This window comes from Erinaceus europaeus, chromosome 14 (genome assembly GCF_950295315.1).
Source record: "Erinaceus europaeus chromosome 14, mEriEur2.1, whole genome shotgun sequence".
Taxonomy (NCBI): Eukaryota; Metazoa; Chordata; class Mammalia; order Eulipotyphla; family Erinaceidae; genus Erinaceus; species Erinaceus europaeus.
The window spans coordinates 57,936,627-57,951,828 of record NC_080175.1 but is presented as its reverse complement, the minus strand read 5'-3'; the positions used below and the strand labels follow the sequence as shown (position 1 = coordinate 57,951,828).

Here is a 15,202-nt window from a genome sequence, read left to right as displayed (position 1 = left end):
TTATGCACTGTCATGTATTGGTTACCAGTTCTGCTTGAGCTACTCAATTTTAATCTCCATGAGGGTAGATAATGCGTTTTAGGGGCTAGAGTGTGGCTCACCCTGTTAAGCGCACATAGTAGTAAGAGCAAGGACCCGCGCAAGGATCAGGGTTTGAGCCCTCGCCTCCCACCTGTGGTGTGTGTGTATTGGGGAGGGGTCGCTCTGCAATTTCTCTCTCCTATCCAATAAAATGGAAAAATTGGCCACCATGAGCAGTGGATTCATGATGTCAGCATGATGCTCTAGAGGCAGAAACAAACAAAAAGATAATGTGTCTTATTTGAATATACATTTAGCTTTGGAAGCCTTTACAGTTTCCAGTACAACATGATACCAAAGAAATGCCTTGGAATGGGTCATTGAATAAAAGTGAGTAGTAGTATTTTTGGTCCGGCTTCTGTCTCACTCTAGTATTTCAATCATTTTATTAACTATTAATCCTACAAAAGAAACCAAAACCAAAACAAACAAACAAACAAAAGAACTGAAGCCTAAGCACTTTTAAACTAACCTTAAAATTTCAATGGAAAGTGCAATGGAAACAGTCACCCAAAATGCTTCAAATTCAGGACATCTGTTTCATTCTTCCCTTTTCATCTTATAGAACCCACCAAAGAGTTTGAAAGTCAAATGTGTATTTATTCCACAGAGGAAACTTTATCAATCAATGAAAAAGTTTACGGGCCCTAGCTAGTGATATAATGGGTAGTTTAAATCCTGCTAACTGCAAATAATTTTTCAACAGTGTTTATGATTGTGGTAGAGCTTTAGTGAGGCAGACCTACAGATAACATAAATATTTCAACAAAACCCGATTGTACTGGAGCCATAAATAAATTAGACCCAGTTTGTAAATAAATTTAGTTTTTGCCAGCAAACATTTATAATCCTTCCCTGCTGCAAACGATAGTAATTTATATAGTAGAGGTACTGAGTGCTTTTTTTTTTTTTAAGTCAGTACTCATTAGAAAGCAGTGCCTGGTGCCCATCAGATGTCTCAGACTGTGTGACTCAATTAGATTTGAAGTACACTGTACAGACGCCCTAATGCTACCAGTTATTGTACATGTTGGTAATGACAATGTCCAGAGACCGTGCTTAGTTTGGTAGTCTATGAAGTTGTCATATTATATCATTCCCTTAAATACCTAGCTTGTGTTACCACTTAGCAATGTTGAAATTACCCCTTCTCAAATCATAAGTGCCATTGAGTGTATGTACACACATGCGAAACACATCTGGTCATATTTTTCTGAAAACATTTTTTTTTATCAGAGCGTGTAATGTTTTCTCAAATTAAGGGGGAAAAAAAAACCCTTCCTTTCTGTTTCCCAGTGACATTCCATCCCTCTTCATGGTTTTGAATGATTTGACATTTAATTCAATGTAGTGTTGTGAAACTTAATATGGGAGCCTATAGAGTTGGTAGTAGGAGCAGAAGATTGCACTTCTTGGAGCCACCTACATTTCTTTTACACTTGAGATACTGTGTTGTGTTACCATCAGAGTCTGAGGTGGAATTAGTCAAATCAAGAAACTTCTACAGAAGTCATCCTCGTCTTCTAACTCCCCATCCTTGGGCAAACAAGGGCCATGGTTCATTGTCAAATATAACTTCACTGGAGATTCTAGCAAAAATTCCATTCTTCTAGGTGCTCTGCTTATCAAACCAAGAATGTGGCTTGTCTAGTGTCTCATTGCTTGTCCACATGCCTTTATATCAAGTCATTGCTACAACTCTCTCTTCAGCTAGACATACATACATTTTTTTCTTCCTTCCTTCCTTCCTTCCTTCCTTCCTTCCTTCCTCCCTCCCTCCCTCCCTCCCTCCCCCTCCCCCTCCCCCTCCCCCTCCCTCTCTCTCTCTCTCTCTCTCTCTCTCTCTCTCTTTCTTCCTTTCTATGCAACTGTTGGTATAAAACAGCCGTTTGGTTTTACATCACTAGGGAAGAGTCAGCCTCAAGTCCTCTATAAGAATGAATTTGAACTTGTCACCTAACCCTTGGTTCAGTCCCACCCACCAAGCTTTGTTGACAGTCTGGGACGTTAGAATTTTGCATTCCTTTACTTTTCCATCTTCATTTTGTGATTTTTTTTTTCACTGGTATTGGTGATAGCATTCAGTTCCTTCACTACCAAATGCACTCCTCTCCTCGGCCCAACCTGCCTCTCTTCCCTTTCACTTGTAGCTCCTGCATCTCCTTTGGAATAAAAAAGGACCTCTGCCAACATCCAGCAAGCCACACTTAGGGGAGGACAACAAACATGCCTGGACTCTCCTTTCCCATCCAGAGCCAAAGAGATCAGACTGCTGGGTCAGTTGCTTCTCCATTTGTGATGGCACATTAAAGCATCCTTGGGCTCCCCTCCAGCTTTCCGCCATTTTTTTTCCAATGGAAGCCAGTCAGGTCCGTGTTCAGCATGGGCAGGGCTGCAGCTTGCTTCCCCAGCCACCATCAACAACATAAACAAATTAGAGGCAGTAAACCACACTTTCTGCCCACACTGAGACCGCAGTCCTCACCAGAGGGCAGTCTACTTAATTTGAGAATAACAGCCCCGTTTTATAAGCCTCTACTGGGAATAAATTCCACTCTCACTGGTTAGAGGGACGGTAGGCAGCCAGAGTATGGTCTTTCATAGGTTACACACTGGGAGAGAGCAAACCAAGTCTCAGAGAGTCTTTCTAGGAAATAGACTTTATGAGCTTTCGGTGTACCAAACTTTTGACTGTCTTTTGGTTTTCATTAGGTCAAGCCAGGCTTGCTTGGACAGGCTGGACTTAGGTTTGAACTTGTCCACAGTGCCTCTTTCACAGTTTGGACTCTAAGGGTTACTATGGGCTTGTGCCGCTTCTTTTTGCTCTAGATGCAAATAGTGTTAGTTACAATCCCCCATCATGCCTAAATGGGAGTTGTAAAACAGTCTCGATACCTTCCTGGTGCTGATAGGCTTCCTTTTTCTGACAATGGCTAGTCCTCCACTAATGTGTCCAGCTCTAAACTAATGTGTTCCGTCATCAGTACATTCCTGCCCGTGATAGTCTTTTCTTAAATACCTGTTTAAACAGTCGTTTAGATAAGAGGGTCCCATTTGTATGCCACAGGAAATGCCTGCCTTCTTTTAGATATGCTGGCAAATAATGACTGGAGACAGGCTCTGAATACTGAAAGGCTGTACTCTGGTCAGTGCAGACTGCCCCCAGGAGGAGCCACCCAGGCCGTGGTGACATAATTCCGGGATATGTCTGTGCGACTCTAAATGAATCTGAAGGAAAGTCACTTTGGGGATGTAAAAAAAACTTAATGAGAAAAATGAGGAGGTCAAGGGTTGCCCAAAAGCCTCTTAAAGAATCTGTGTTGTTCCACAGACAGTGGAGGCATGTGGTAAGAAAGTAAAAGACACTCTATCTGGTCCGTGATAAGTCTGTTCTTACCTGGTTGCTGCAGTAGTGCTGGTGTTCGTGGTTTTCTAACAACACAATAAGCCAAACATTAACCAGGTCGTGGTTTATTAATTTTTTGTCCTCTCCTTTGGAGTAGGATTCATAGAATTTTTAACATCTTTAATCCAGCTGCTTTCCATTCTGGAAACAGATATTGAAGTATGTGACGGGTACCTTCCTTAGTGGCAAGTTTCCTAGCAGTTTCTTTCCAGAACCATTCTATATGTATATATTAATTTCAGTTCTGAGGAAGAATTTCTGGTAGTGGCCAAACTCATTTCATAATGACTTAGGAGCTACCTGTGTAACTTTCTAACCAGATACTTGTTTAGTGAAGTATCTGTGAAATTCCTTGGTAATGGGAAAAAACCAGGTCTTCAAGTCAGAGGATAATTCAATGAGAAAGAGAAATGTGGGTTTCTTTATGTGTTCCTTCATGTGTATCAAAGTCCTTGTCTCCAAAATTCTCTAATACTTTTGTGATATTTCTTTTACAAAACATTTTATTTATTATAACGGGAGAGACAGAAGTAGAGAGTGTACTCTGCTGTGGTTTGTGGTGGTGCTAGGGATTGAACCCGACATCTGAGAGCCTCAGGCATGAAAATCTTTAGCATGAGTATTATGTTACCCCCTCAGCCTCTCCCTCTGGGGTCTTTCTGACAGCCCATAGATGAATTATCTTTTAGCAACCACTGGGAGACTGTAGCTTCATGAGGAAGAGGTAGAATGGCATGACATAAGAAAGTAGCAACTACTAGAGTGACAGGGAAGCTTGGAAGGCCATTATAAAAATTTCCACTTGCCAAGCCATGTTGTCCATTTATTTCAGAAACATGCTGGACTGTAGAGGTAGGAATTCTATAAATGCACCAGAACTCTATGCCTCAGCCTCCCTGCTCCCCCTGAAAAAAAGATTTTATTTATTTACTAAGGAGAGAGAAAGAGAACCAGAACATCACTCTGGCATGTGTGATAGCAGGGCTCTCACTTGCCATTAATACTTGATGTACTTCTTTTCCCAGGCTGCAGCAGCTTTCCCTTCTATTAACTGCCTCTGTTTTTCTCCTCCTCCTCCTCCGCCTCTTTCTTTTTCACGATAAAGACAGAGAGCGATAGTGAAAGAGCCCAAAGCACAGAAGCATCCTTCAGTGCACTCAAACCTAGATCATGCACATGGCAAAGTAGTGCACCATTCATGTGAGCTATTTTACCAGCCCAATGCCTTTATTTTCAAAATCTGTCCCTGTGGGCCCTGACTCACATCCTTCAGATCAAGTTGAAGTCAGTTTTCAGGAAATCCATGCTCTTTTCTTTATCAGCTTTGGGCTTTCTCTTCTTTCCACTGAGATCTGAAATACCACCATCTGAGGACCACTGTGACAGCATTTACTGGCTGATGCCTAAAACTCCCTTCTTTGTTCGGTGTGTGAGTGGTGCTTCAGTCTCCAATCCCCTACCCCTAACTCCCTCTTTCAGGCCTTTAATCGATGACTCCTAAGGTCCTTGGCTTACACATAGTAGTTCCTTGTGGAACTACTATGGAATTGTCCTCTGCTTACACACACACACACACACACACACACACACACACACACACACACACACACTCAAGCCACTGAGGAACTGTCCTAACAAGGGAAGATGCGTGCATCGGTTTGCATTTTGGAAGGGAATGGGCCAGCATCAAGCAGCATGGCCTGGCCTCATATTCCATTCCCTGCTTGCCTATCAGGAGGTCCCCAGTGGGTTATGGGGCCTGGCAGCCTTGGCCTCTGCTCCAGCGGGCATCCTCCTACTCGGCCACGTGTAATCCTTCCTCCCTGCAAGAGAGTGAGTGAGCGCCGGGCACAAAGTCCCAGCTCTGGGGCCCACCCTCTTCTTCAGCAGCAATTAACCTTTATGACAGAGCTTCCTTTGAAGTTTGCTCATGTTTTTATTGCAAAACTGCAATAAGGAACATAATGGGGGGAAATGTCTAAATTTTGGAGTTACCTAATCTGTTCAATTCCCCAGTCGGGCTCCTCCAGGCAGTGGTTTTTGTGTAGCTATGATCTCAACCAGGCTGCCTGAGATCTCAAACCATGTTTCTGTCTCAGCTTATTTTTTAAGAGAAATGAGCTATTAGGCGCTTGCCTCGTGCGAGTGTGCGCGCACGCGCACACAGACACACACACACACACACATACACACTGCAAACTCATGGGTGTGTGGAAAAGATGCCTTTGTATGCAGGGCTGAGTTTGAAGAACTGATTCCTGGTTTGAGGCTTTTGCAACAGTCAATCTCAGTGGATTGCCCGGCTGTGTGCCTGTGTTGTGCTTCTGTTCTTTTAACCAGGATGCTAGCATCCTCTATAAATAAGCCAGAGGAAAGTGCTCTGTGGACATCCTGACTGATCATTCTAAGCAGTATATGCTGTGATAATGATAGAAAGATGGCGGTTCATGGTGAGACACAGAATTTTGAATGGCATCTGCCCAGAGAATCTGCAGTTAAGCTCAGCAGAGAGGCCAAGTGAAACAAATGGCGAGTTATATAAAACCCACAAAAAGAGAAGGCATTTTAAGCCAGCCTTGAAAATAAGAAGCAAAGAATTATGAGAGAAATTGCTTTTTTTTTTTTTTTTTTCCTAGACTGCCGTTCACAGGAGCTCAAATAAATGAAATCATTTTACTCTGCTTTTCACTCAGCAGTAAATCACTGGTAATCCAAGACTGGAAGAAAAGCAATTATAAAACTCAAAGAAAACACAAAAGATTCTTTTTTTTTTCTTTATCTCTCTCTCCTTAGGATAGGTAAGGACTTTCTAAGAAAAAAGTGAAAATCAAGGGGCCGGGTTGGGGTTGTGGTGCACCTGGTTGAGCGCACATTAAAATGTGCAAGGACCCAGGTTCGAGCCTCTGGTCCTTGTCTGGGGAGGTGGGGGGGGGGAGCTTTGCAAGTGGTGAAGCAGGGCTGCAGGTGTCTTTCTGTATCTTTTCCTTTCTATCTGTCCCTTCCCACTTGATTTCTGATTGCCTCTATCCAATAAGTAAATAAAGATAATACGAAAAAGATTTAATGAAAAAAAGTGAAAATCATAAAGAAAAATTAGATTTTGTTTTTAGTTCATGGAAGTTAACATTTTTTTAAACCAAAAAACCAGCCAAAGAGCCAAGTGATAGGTGGTGAGGGGATGACAGAGTGAAAGACTTGTATATACAAGATTCTGGGGTCCATTTCAAATGCTGACACAGCATCTATTACAGCATAACAGTGCTCTAGTTTCTACCTATTATGCTTATCAAAATCAACATTTTTTGTATATAAACAGAGAGATATTGAGTGGGAAGGGAAAGACAGTGAGGGAGAGAGAAAGAGAGATACCTGCAGACCTGCTTCACCTCTCATGAAGCTTCTTCCGGAGCTGCAGGTGGGGACTGAGGGCTTGAATAGGGTCATTGTGTGTGGTAATGTGTGCCCAGTTGGGTGTGCCACTGTTTGCACCCCAGCTATTTTTTAATAAGGAAGTGTTTATCATAGTACATTAATTGAAAAATGTAGAATTAAGTTTTGTATCACATAGTTGTATTTTGGGGGGAAACATTAGAGATGTTTTAAAAAAAAGGCCAGCTAGTTGCCTGAGAGATAAGGAAGAACTAGATTTGGATCTGAGGAAGTTTCAGGCTCCACTCACTTTGATACTGGGTGCACTGTTTAGCATCCTTGAGGACTAATTGCTGCATCTGCAAGCTGCTTGCCATGGCCTTCTCACTGTACCAAGAGCTTCAACATGAGACAGAATAATTGCATGTATGGGAGTTATTTTTTATAGGCAGTACTTCTGTAGTATCCTCTTTACAAAAGGAACTCTCTGCCAGATGCCAGATGAAACCTGTGTTATTGATTCAGAGAGAACATAGAAAGAAAGATAATCTAACCTCAGCTTGGATTCTTCCTTGGTTTTCAAGCATCCAAATTGGAGTACTTAAAACTCAGAATTGAAGACATTGCTTTACAAGTGTCCTACCCAAACCATTTGCCTCAAATTCAGGCGTATAAGCTTATCTTTCTGTCCTGGTTCAGTTAATGACAAGTCCACAGGATGTGTGAAGCCATTTCCAGTAGCAGGCAGCTCAGCTCCAAGAAGCTACTAGTGTTATTTATCTTTATGGAACCATTGATTTATATGGCACTTCTTACCTGATACGTACCTATTGTAATTGTACCCAATCTGTCAATATGATCTCTGAGTACTCCCTTAATTAACTGTAGTGATAGCTCAGGGAATGGGTCTATACCCACTGATTCCCCAATAACAAATTTAATGGAGATATGATAATTGAGGTAGTTTGTCATTTCGATGAAATGTTTGAGCAGCTTTGGGGGGAGTTCTTCAGTAATGCATGTGGAGGCATGAGCTTGTTTTGGTTTATGCAAATAAATTACATTTGCTGTTGGAAATTTCATAATACGGGATTGCTGTTGAAATCTTGTCGAGTATTTTGATTCTGAACACTCAGCAGTTTCCTATTCTCATTGTTTGGGGGGATTATATTTAATTCAGATGATACCAGATTAATAGTGGCTTGAAAATAAATTGCCTGGGTTCATATATACGCAGAATGCCAGGAACTGGATGAATGGGATTGTGAGTCTTTCTCCTGGATTTGCTTGACCGATGGAAGTTGTTCTTTAGGTTTAATTGGAATTTTTTGCCATTGTAAGCAGAACTGCACTCAGGCTTCAAATTCAAATTCTTCTGTGGAGCAGGTTGGGCACACATGTGTATTTTGTCTACACAGGAGTGGAAATCCAAATGCACTTGTTTCATTTATGTATCTAGAGAATTTGTGGGAACTCCAAGGTCATGGGATCAGTTATGCCAGCATGAGAGCCAGATAGGGTTTTCTCTAGCCCCCCTTTTAGATTTGAGATCATTTTGGTGCAACTGACAGTGTGATTGATTTAACCCTTTGGGGAAATAGGGAGAAATTTACTGACCTGTATGGGATAATTGCTGAAGGAAGTAGTTCCATTCATTTGTTTCCTTTCCCTCCCTTCCCTTCCCTTTCCTTTCCTTTCCTTTCCTTCCCTTCCCTTTCCTTTCCTTTCCTTTCCTTTCCTTTCCTTTCCTTTCCTCTCCTCTCCTCTCCTCTCCTCTCCTCTCCTCTCCTCTCCTCTCCTCTCCTCTCCTCTCCTCTCCTCTCCTCTCCTCTCCTCTCCTCTCCTCTCCCCTCCCCTCCCTTCCCCTCCCCTCCCCTCCTCTCCCCTCCCCTCCTCTCCTCTCTTCTCCTCTCCTCTCTTCTCCTCTCCTCTCTTCTCCTCTCCTTTCTTCTCCTCTCCTTTCTTCTCCTCTCCTTTCTTCTCCTCTCCTTTCTTCTCCTCTCCTCTCCTCTCCTTTCTTCTCCTCTCCTCTCCTCTCCTTTCTTCTCCTCTCCTCTCCTCTCCTCTCCTCTCCTCTCCTCTCCTCTCCTCTCCTCTCCTCTCCTCTCCTCTCCTCCCCTCCCCTCCCCTCCCCTCTCCTCTCCTCTCTTCTCTCCTCTCCTCCTCCATAAACAGGCAAATCTATAGATTTCACAGTGTTTCCCAACTTATAGCACTTACTTCTGGAGAAAAAAAAATGTATAATATGACTGAAAAATCTCTTAAAGAATCAGTAAAGTGAGCTGGGGAAATAGCATAATGATCATGCAAAAAGAATTTCATGCTTGAGGCACTGAGGATCCCTGGTTCAACCCCCAGCACCACTGTAAGTCAGAGCTGAGCAGTGCTCTGGTTTAATAAATAATCTGCAAAGTAACTTCCTATTTCCTGAAGTTCAATGCTACCATTCTAGAGAATTTTTTTAATGGGTCATTAGCTTTATCAAGAGTGTTAGTATACCTTTAATTCAGCTTAAAGTAAGAATCTTTCTGAAGCTAAAATTAGCTAGACTTTATCAAGGATGTTTGAGTCTTGAATTTATTTCTCTGATGTCTGGGGGGGGATATTAAAGTTTTTTTTTTCTTTTTCAACAAAATTTTCTCTGTTACTCAATGCCTGCACATCCAACAGCCAATTTTTTTTTAGTTTTTTTTCTCCCTTTTATATTTTTAATAGAGGGTGAGAGATAGGGGGTGGAAAGCTGGAGAAAGAAAGGGAGAGAGAGAGAGAGAGAGAGAGGATAAATGTCTGCAGCACTGTTCCACCGCTTGTGAAACTTTCACCCTCCAAGTGGGGAGTCAGGTCTTGAACTTAGGTCCTTGTGAATGGTAACGTGCTTTAATGGGCACACCACTGCCTGGTCCCCAAAATGTATCTTTTGATGTGATATTTAGAAAGAAATTTGTAATCCATAGTTTGCACCTTTATAGAAAAAAAATATGTTAGATAGAAAGGGAGTGAAAGAGACCACAGCACCAAAGCTTCCTTCAGTGTGGTGGAAGTCTAGCTTGAACCTGGACCATGTACATGACAAAGCAAGGGAGGTCATGATGGAATCATAGAAGCTGCCGTAACTTGATGGCTAAAAGACAGTAAGATATAAAGCAGGAAAGACTGTTTAATATTCAGGAACCCAAAACTAGGAATAGAGCAGATGAAACTAGGGAGTCTTCATGTGGGAAGAAGCTAGGAAGTCTATTTTAGGTTGCTTGAATCTGATAGCTAACATGCAGGTGGATTAAAAGTATTGTCTGTGAAGATGGTAGAGACAGAGAGGCAGACATAGTGAAAGATATCATAGCACCAAAACTTCCTTCAATGCCATGGAGGCTAGACTTGACTCTGGGTCTATACATGGCAAAAACAATGCAGTGTCCAAGTGAGTTATTTCACTGGCTTGAAAAATTATTTTTAATTTGAGGAAGGAAGCAGGAGACTTTGAGGACACATGATTTTGTATGTGTTGAACTTGTAGGTTGAAATCCAATAGTTCATAGGTGTAAACCCAAAAGAATTTGTTTTGATGCTTGGTTTAAATGGCATTGGCTTGTTGCTGCAATCCAAAGCCTCATTTGAAAGATAATTTTATTTGTACTGTTACTTCATGAAACTTTAAGAGAACTCTGTACTTGATGGACAGGTGTTAATAAGTAATAGTATTTGTTTTCATAATTAGTCAGAGGAGGCATTGGAACTAGAACCTAGGTTGTCTGCACTGTAAATCAATGAACTGTTTTGGGAAACTGATCACTTACAGCCTGCAAAACTGGTCATCTTAAAGGTCATCTGATCTAGATGAACAGAAGTTTAAACTCCTCTACTTCTTTCTCAACTTGTGGTTATCTTGGTAAGATTAGAACTCTTATCATGGAAACTGGAATAAATCTATTTTATCTTTGGGTTATTCTGGTAATTTCAACTGATTACTTTTTTTTTTCTACAATCCTAACCCATTGTAAACTTTCAAAGACTACAAGTCAAGTAATTAGGTAGGATTTATTCCATAGTCCTAGTGGACAAGAAATATGTGTTTATTTTCATGGAGATGACTCAAATCCCCATTCAGCTGGTGAACCAGTGGAAAATTCCAGACCATAATTCCTTTTTTCTCTCTGCCATTTCCATCCCCAAAGTACATAAACACCTGAGGGTCATGTACTTTAGGTGTGGGTGCTGTGATACTTGGAGGAGTCCTTAGAACTCCAGTGCTTAGAGTCTAGTCCAATCCAAGTTATTCTATGTTCTTACTCCTCAAAGGTTTTGCAGAACACAGATAGCTATCATTCCTCAATCTGGAGGAAAACTGTTCTCCTCTTGGTATTCCCTAATGTACCGCTCTTTTCTCTTTCCCCTTGGGATACCATTGAATTTCTTCAGTGATCTCATCTTGGACAAATGTCCAGCCTGATTGCTAACTTCAGGTTGCTTCCTGCTTTGTACAAGTTACCGAGGCAAGGAAATACCAAGGACCCAGTGATGTGCTTGAAACAAGACGGTCAAAACACAGGGAGTGCAAGCACAGATTCATAGACTAATAAAGAATTCTCCCACAGGATTCTGACTAATAAGGAATCCTCTCACAAATCCTGGAAATCTTTGGCATCCCATGTACAATTTAGTCCAGTACACCAATACCAACATGTTACAGAATGCTGTCATCTCTGGTTTGGGTGGTTTGTGGAGTTGTAGTACACTCAGGAAGTACACTCAGATTTACTATTTAAAAAATATTAATTAATTAATTTATTCCCTTTTGTTGCCCTTGTTATTCAGATTTACTTCATATAGCTACTTTGCTCAAACGCATAATCACACTGTCAGTTTTTCCCCAACTGGATAATGGCTTGAGCTGGTCCGTGAGCCACGAGAGTTTTGACAGTTGAAGATTTGTTCATTCGATTTATTGATTCATCCAGAAAAACCTCAAAGATGATTACCCCATCACCACCACCACCACCACCACCACCACCACCACCACACTCTCTCTCTCTCTTTCTCTCTCTCTCCCTCTCTGACCTGGAATAGTATATATCTTAACCCAGGCATATTTAATAATAATCTTTCCCATTTGTTTATCACCAGGGTTATCACTGAGGCTCAGTGCCTGTAAGACATCACCACACTCAGTGGGCATATTTTTCTTTCCTTAGAGAGTGAGAGACAGAGAAAGGGGGGGGGTGAAGAGAGGGAGGGAGAGGTAGAGAGAGAGAGAAAGAGAGAGATAGAGAGACAAGAGACATTGTAGCACCATTCTACCTCTTATGAAGCCTCCCCAGTTTTGGGTACTCCCATAGGGTGGCCAGGTCTTGAAGCCAGGTCCTTGTGCATGGTAATGTGTGTGATCCACTGGGTGAGCCACCTAATGGGCCCAATCTTCCCTATTCTCTCAGCAGGAGCCAACACTATAAACTGCCAAGCCACAGAGTTTCGTCTCCTCCCTATCAGTAGGAATTCACGGACTTCTTGTTTATTCACAGGTAATGAGTGTATTTACGGCCACTACCCTGAAATCCCCCTGGAAGACATGCCAGATGCAGATGGCGCAGCCAGCACCCCTTCGTTCAACATTCAAGAGCCATGCTCTCCAGCTCCTTCCAGCGAAGCCTTCACTCCGAAAGAGGGCTCCCCATACAAAGCCCCCATCTACATACCTGATGACATCCCCATTCCTGCTGAGTTTGAACTTCGAGAGTCAAGTATGCCAGGAGCAGGGCTTGGAATATGGACCAAGAGGAAGATTGAGGCAGGTGAAAAGTTCGGGCCGTATGTTGGAGAGCAGAAGTCAGACCTGAAGGATCCCAGTTACGGATGGGAGGTAAGGCCAGCTTTTGAATTAGTGCTTTGATGTCTATCCAGATGTGTAAAGAAGAGCTTCATCTTTAAGTAACTGTCTTTCTGTGATGGAGCAAAGCACCTTCAAATCACTCAAGAATGACCCATTGCTTAGTAATCTCTACTTGATTGAAACAGTGTTGCTTCAGGATGTAGGGTGATAGAAAAAAATACCCAAGCAGTGAATATCAGAGAATAGTGCCCACTTGAAAGGATGATAAAGAAAACAGATAGTTTTGGGGGCTGGGTGATGGTACACTTGGTTAATCACACATATTACCTTGCACAGGTGTTCGGGTTTGAGCCTCCACTCCGCACCTCTGGGGGGGACACTTCCTAAGTGGTGAAGCAGGTCTGCAGGTTTCTATCTTTCTCTCTCCCTCTCTATGTCCTCCTCTCCTTTCATTTTCTCTCTGTCCTGTTAAAAAATAGGAAAAAAAAATAAAAGAAAAAGAAAAAGAAAAGAAAATGGCTGCCGGGAGCAGTGGATTCGTAGTGCATGCACCAAGCCACAGAGATAAACCTGATGGCAAAAATAAAATAAAATAGTTTTGAGGGTGAATATTCAGAAATATTGTGTGAGGTGTATATACTATGTGGCATAAGCCAAAGGTGCGGTCATCTGACTTGTTGATTGTGCTTTTGCTGTTTACTTGTGGGAAGTGGGGGCTTGGAAAACTTGAAGTGCTTTGCTTGGAAAGTTAGATGAAAAATTTGTTTTCTTCATTCTATGGTTCTAAGTTAACTTGCCTTTACTTTCATTCTGGTTTAATTATAAAACACATGTATATTTAAATTCAGTAAGACTAGCTACCTATTATTCCTTTTCTGAGCTTCTAAATTTCATATAGGTTCAGTATATACATATATGTATAGATATGCATAATGTATATTTTTGTACATATATTTACATATATATATTTCCAGTTTACTTTTGAAATGTGATGACTTTTTTTTAATTGCACCGGGGTTATCCCTGGGGCTTGGTACCAGCACTACAAATCTACTGATCTCACCAATCATTTTCCCTTCTCTCTCTCCTCTCTCTCTCTTGCTCTCTCTCTCTTTTTTAATTGAATAAGACAGAAAGAAATTTAGAAGGGGAGGAATTATAGAGAGGGAGAGAGAAAGATGGACACCTGCTTTACCATTTGTGAAGCTGACCCCCTGCAGATGGGGAGCAGAGGCTCGAACCCTGATCCTTGAGTATGGTTAAAAAGAGTGCTTAACTGGCTGCACCACCCTCTGGCTTCCATGTGATAACTTTTGTGGCTAAATTATACTATCATAATTGCTAGAAGATTTGTTCTGTATCTCAAAAACGTCTAGATGATTTCTCCATGGACAGGAAAGTGTTTTTTTAGAGATGTGACTGATTCCTGGTTTCATTGTCTTTCAGTTAGACAGAAACTGGATAAGCTAGGTTCATTTTGGCATGTACTTTTCCAAACTCTCATATTCTGAAATGACGAATGTTACGATCTGGATTTGACATGACTACAAGTGAGAAATTCTTCCTTGGCTTTGCTCTTTATCACAGCCCCAGCAAAGCCCTTCAACATGCATATTGATAAGGAATTAAACACACGTGCACACACACACACAGTAGCATTAACTGATATGTGAGCTGAATACGTTTTAAACTAAATGCGTATGTACTTTACGTCATTATTGCTCATCTTAAAATAATGGCTGTAAACATTGCAATAATGAGTAACTCATTAAACTTTTATTGCAGAAACACAAGAGCTAGACAACAAGTGCAGCACTGCTAGAGATTATCAAGACGGCTGGGAATAAACCAAGGGTTCATAACAAGATCATTTTTGCAGATACAGGGCTAGGAAATATAGGACTGTACTGTGTCTCTTTAAGGTCTATACCTATGGACTAATGGTAGATTCACTTTGGGGAAATTTCTGCCTTTAGAAGACATTTCAAAACCATATTTTTTATTCTTCCTTGAAGTAAATGTCTTCAATATATACATGGACGTATTTATAATTACTTTGAGAAGTACAGAGTAGTTCTTTTCTTTATGTCAAGGCTGGCATATCAGACTGTGTTTCTTGGCATCAAGTTATTTCTATAAAGAGTTCTGGATTCAATCATTCTCTCTCTCTTTCCTTTAAAAATTCAGTTGATGAATTTTTAAATATAGTCCCTTTCACTCATTAAATAGTCTTTTCCTCCCTCTCTCCTTCCTTCCTTTCCTTCCTTTCTTCCATCATTCTCTTTTTTCCACCGAGGTTGTCACTGGATACTGCAAATTCACTCCTCCTTGAGGCTATTTTTTTCCTATTTTCTTTGACAGGACAGAGAAAATTTGAAAGAAGAGGGGGGAGACAGAGAAAATCCCTTCCTGTGTGCTTATTTCCAATCATTCATGTGTCATATTTGCCTGCATGTGTATCTGATTCCCTTCTTATTCTAAGAATGCAAAAGTTCAGTGGCTGGGTCCATACTCCCAGAGGG

General features: G+C 41.4%; 1 protein-coding gene across 8 annotated transcripts in view; it reads left to right on the top strand.

Moving 5' to 3' along the window:
* The window catches only part of MECOM (MDS1 and EVI1 complex locus), a 750,632-nt gene that overhangs the window by 359,054 nt on the left and 376,376 nt on the right, over positions 1–15,202 (top strand). For all 8 annotated transcript variants that reach the window (XM_060171922.1, XM_060171927.1, XM_007522952.3 and 5 more), the window contains exon 2: positions 12,373–12,710. In XM_060171922.1, the coding sequence (XP_060027905.1) occupies positions 12,373–12,710 (338 nt within the window). The remainder of the gene's footprint in view (positions 1–12,372; positions 12,711–15,202) is intronic.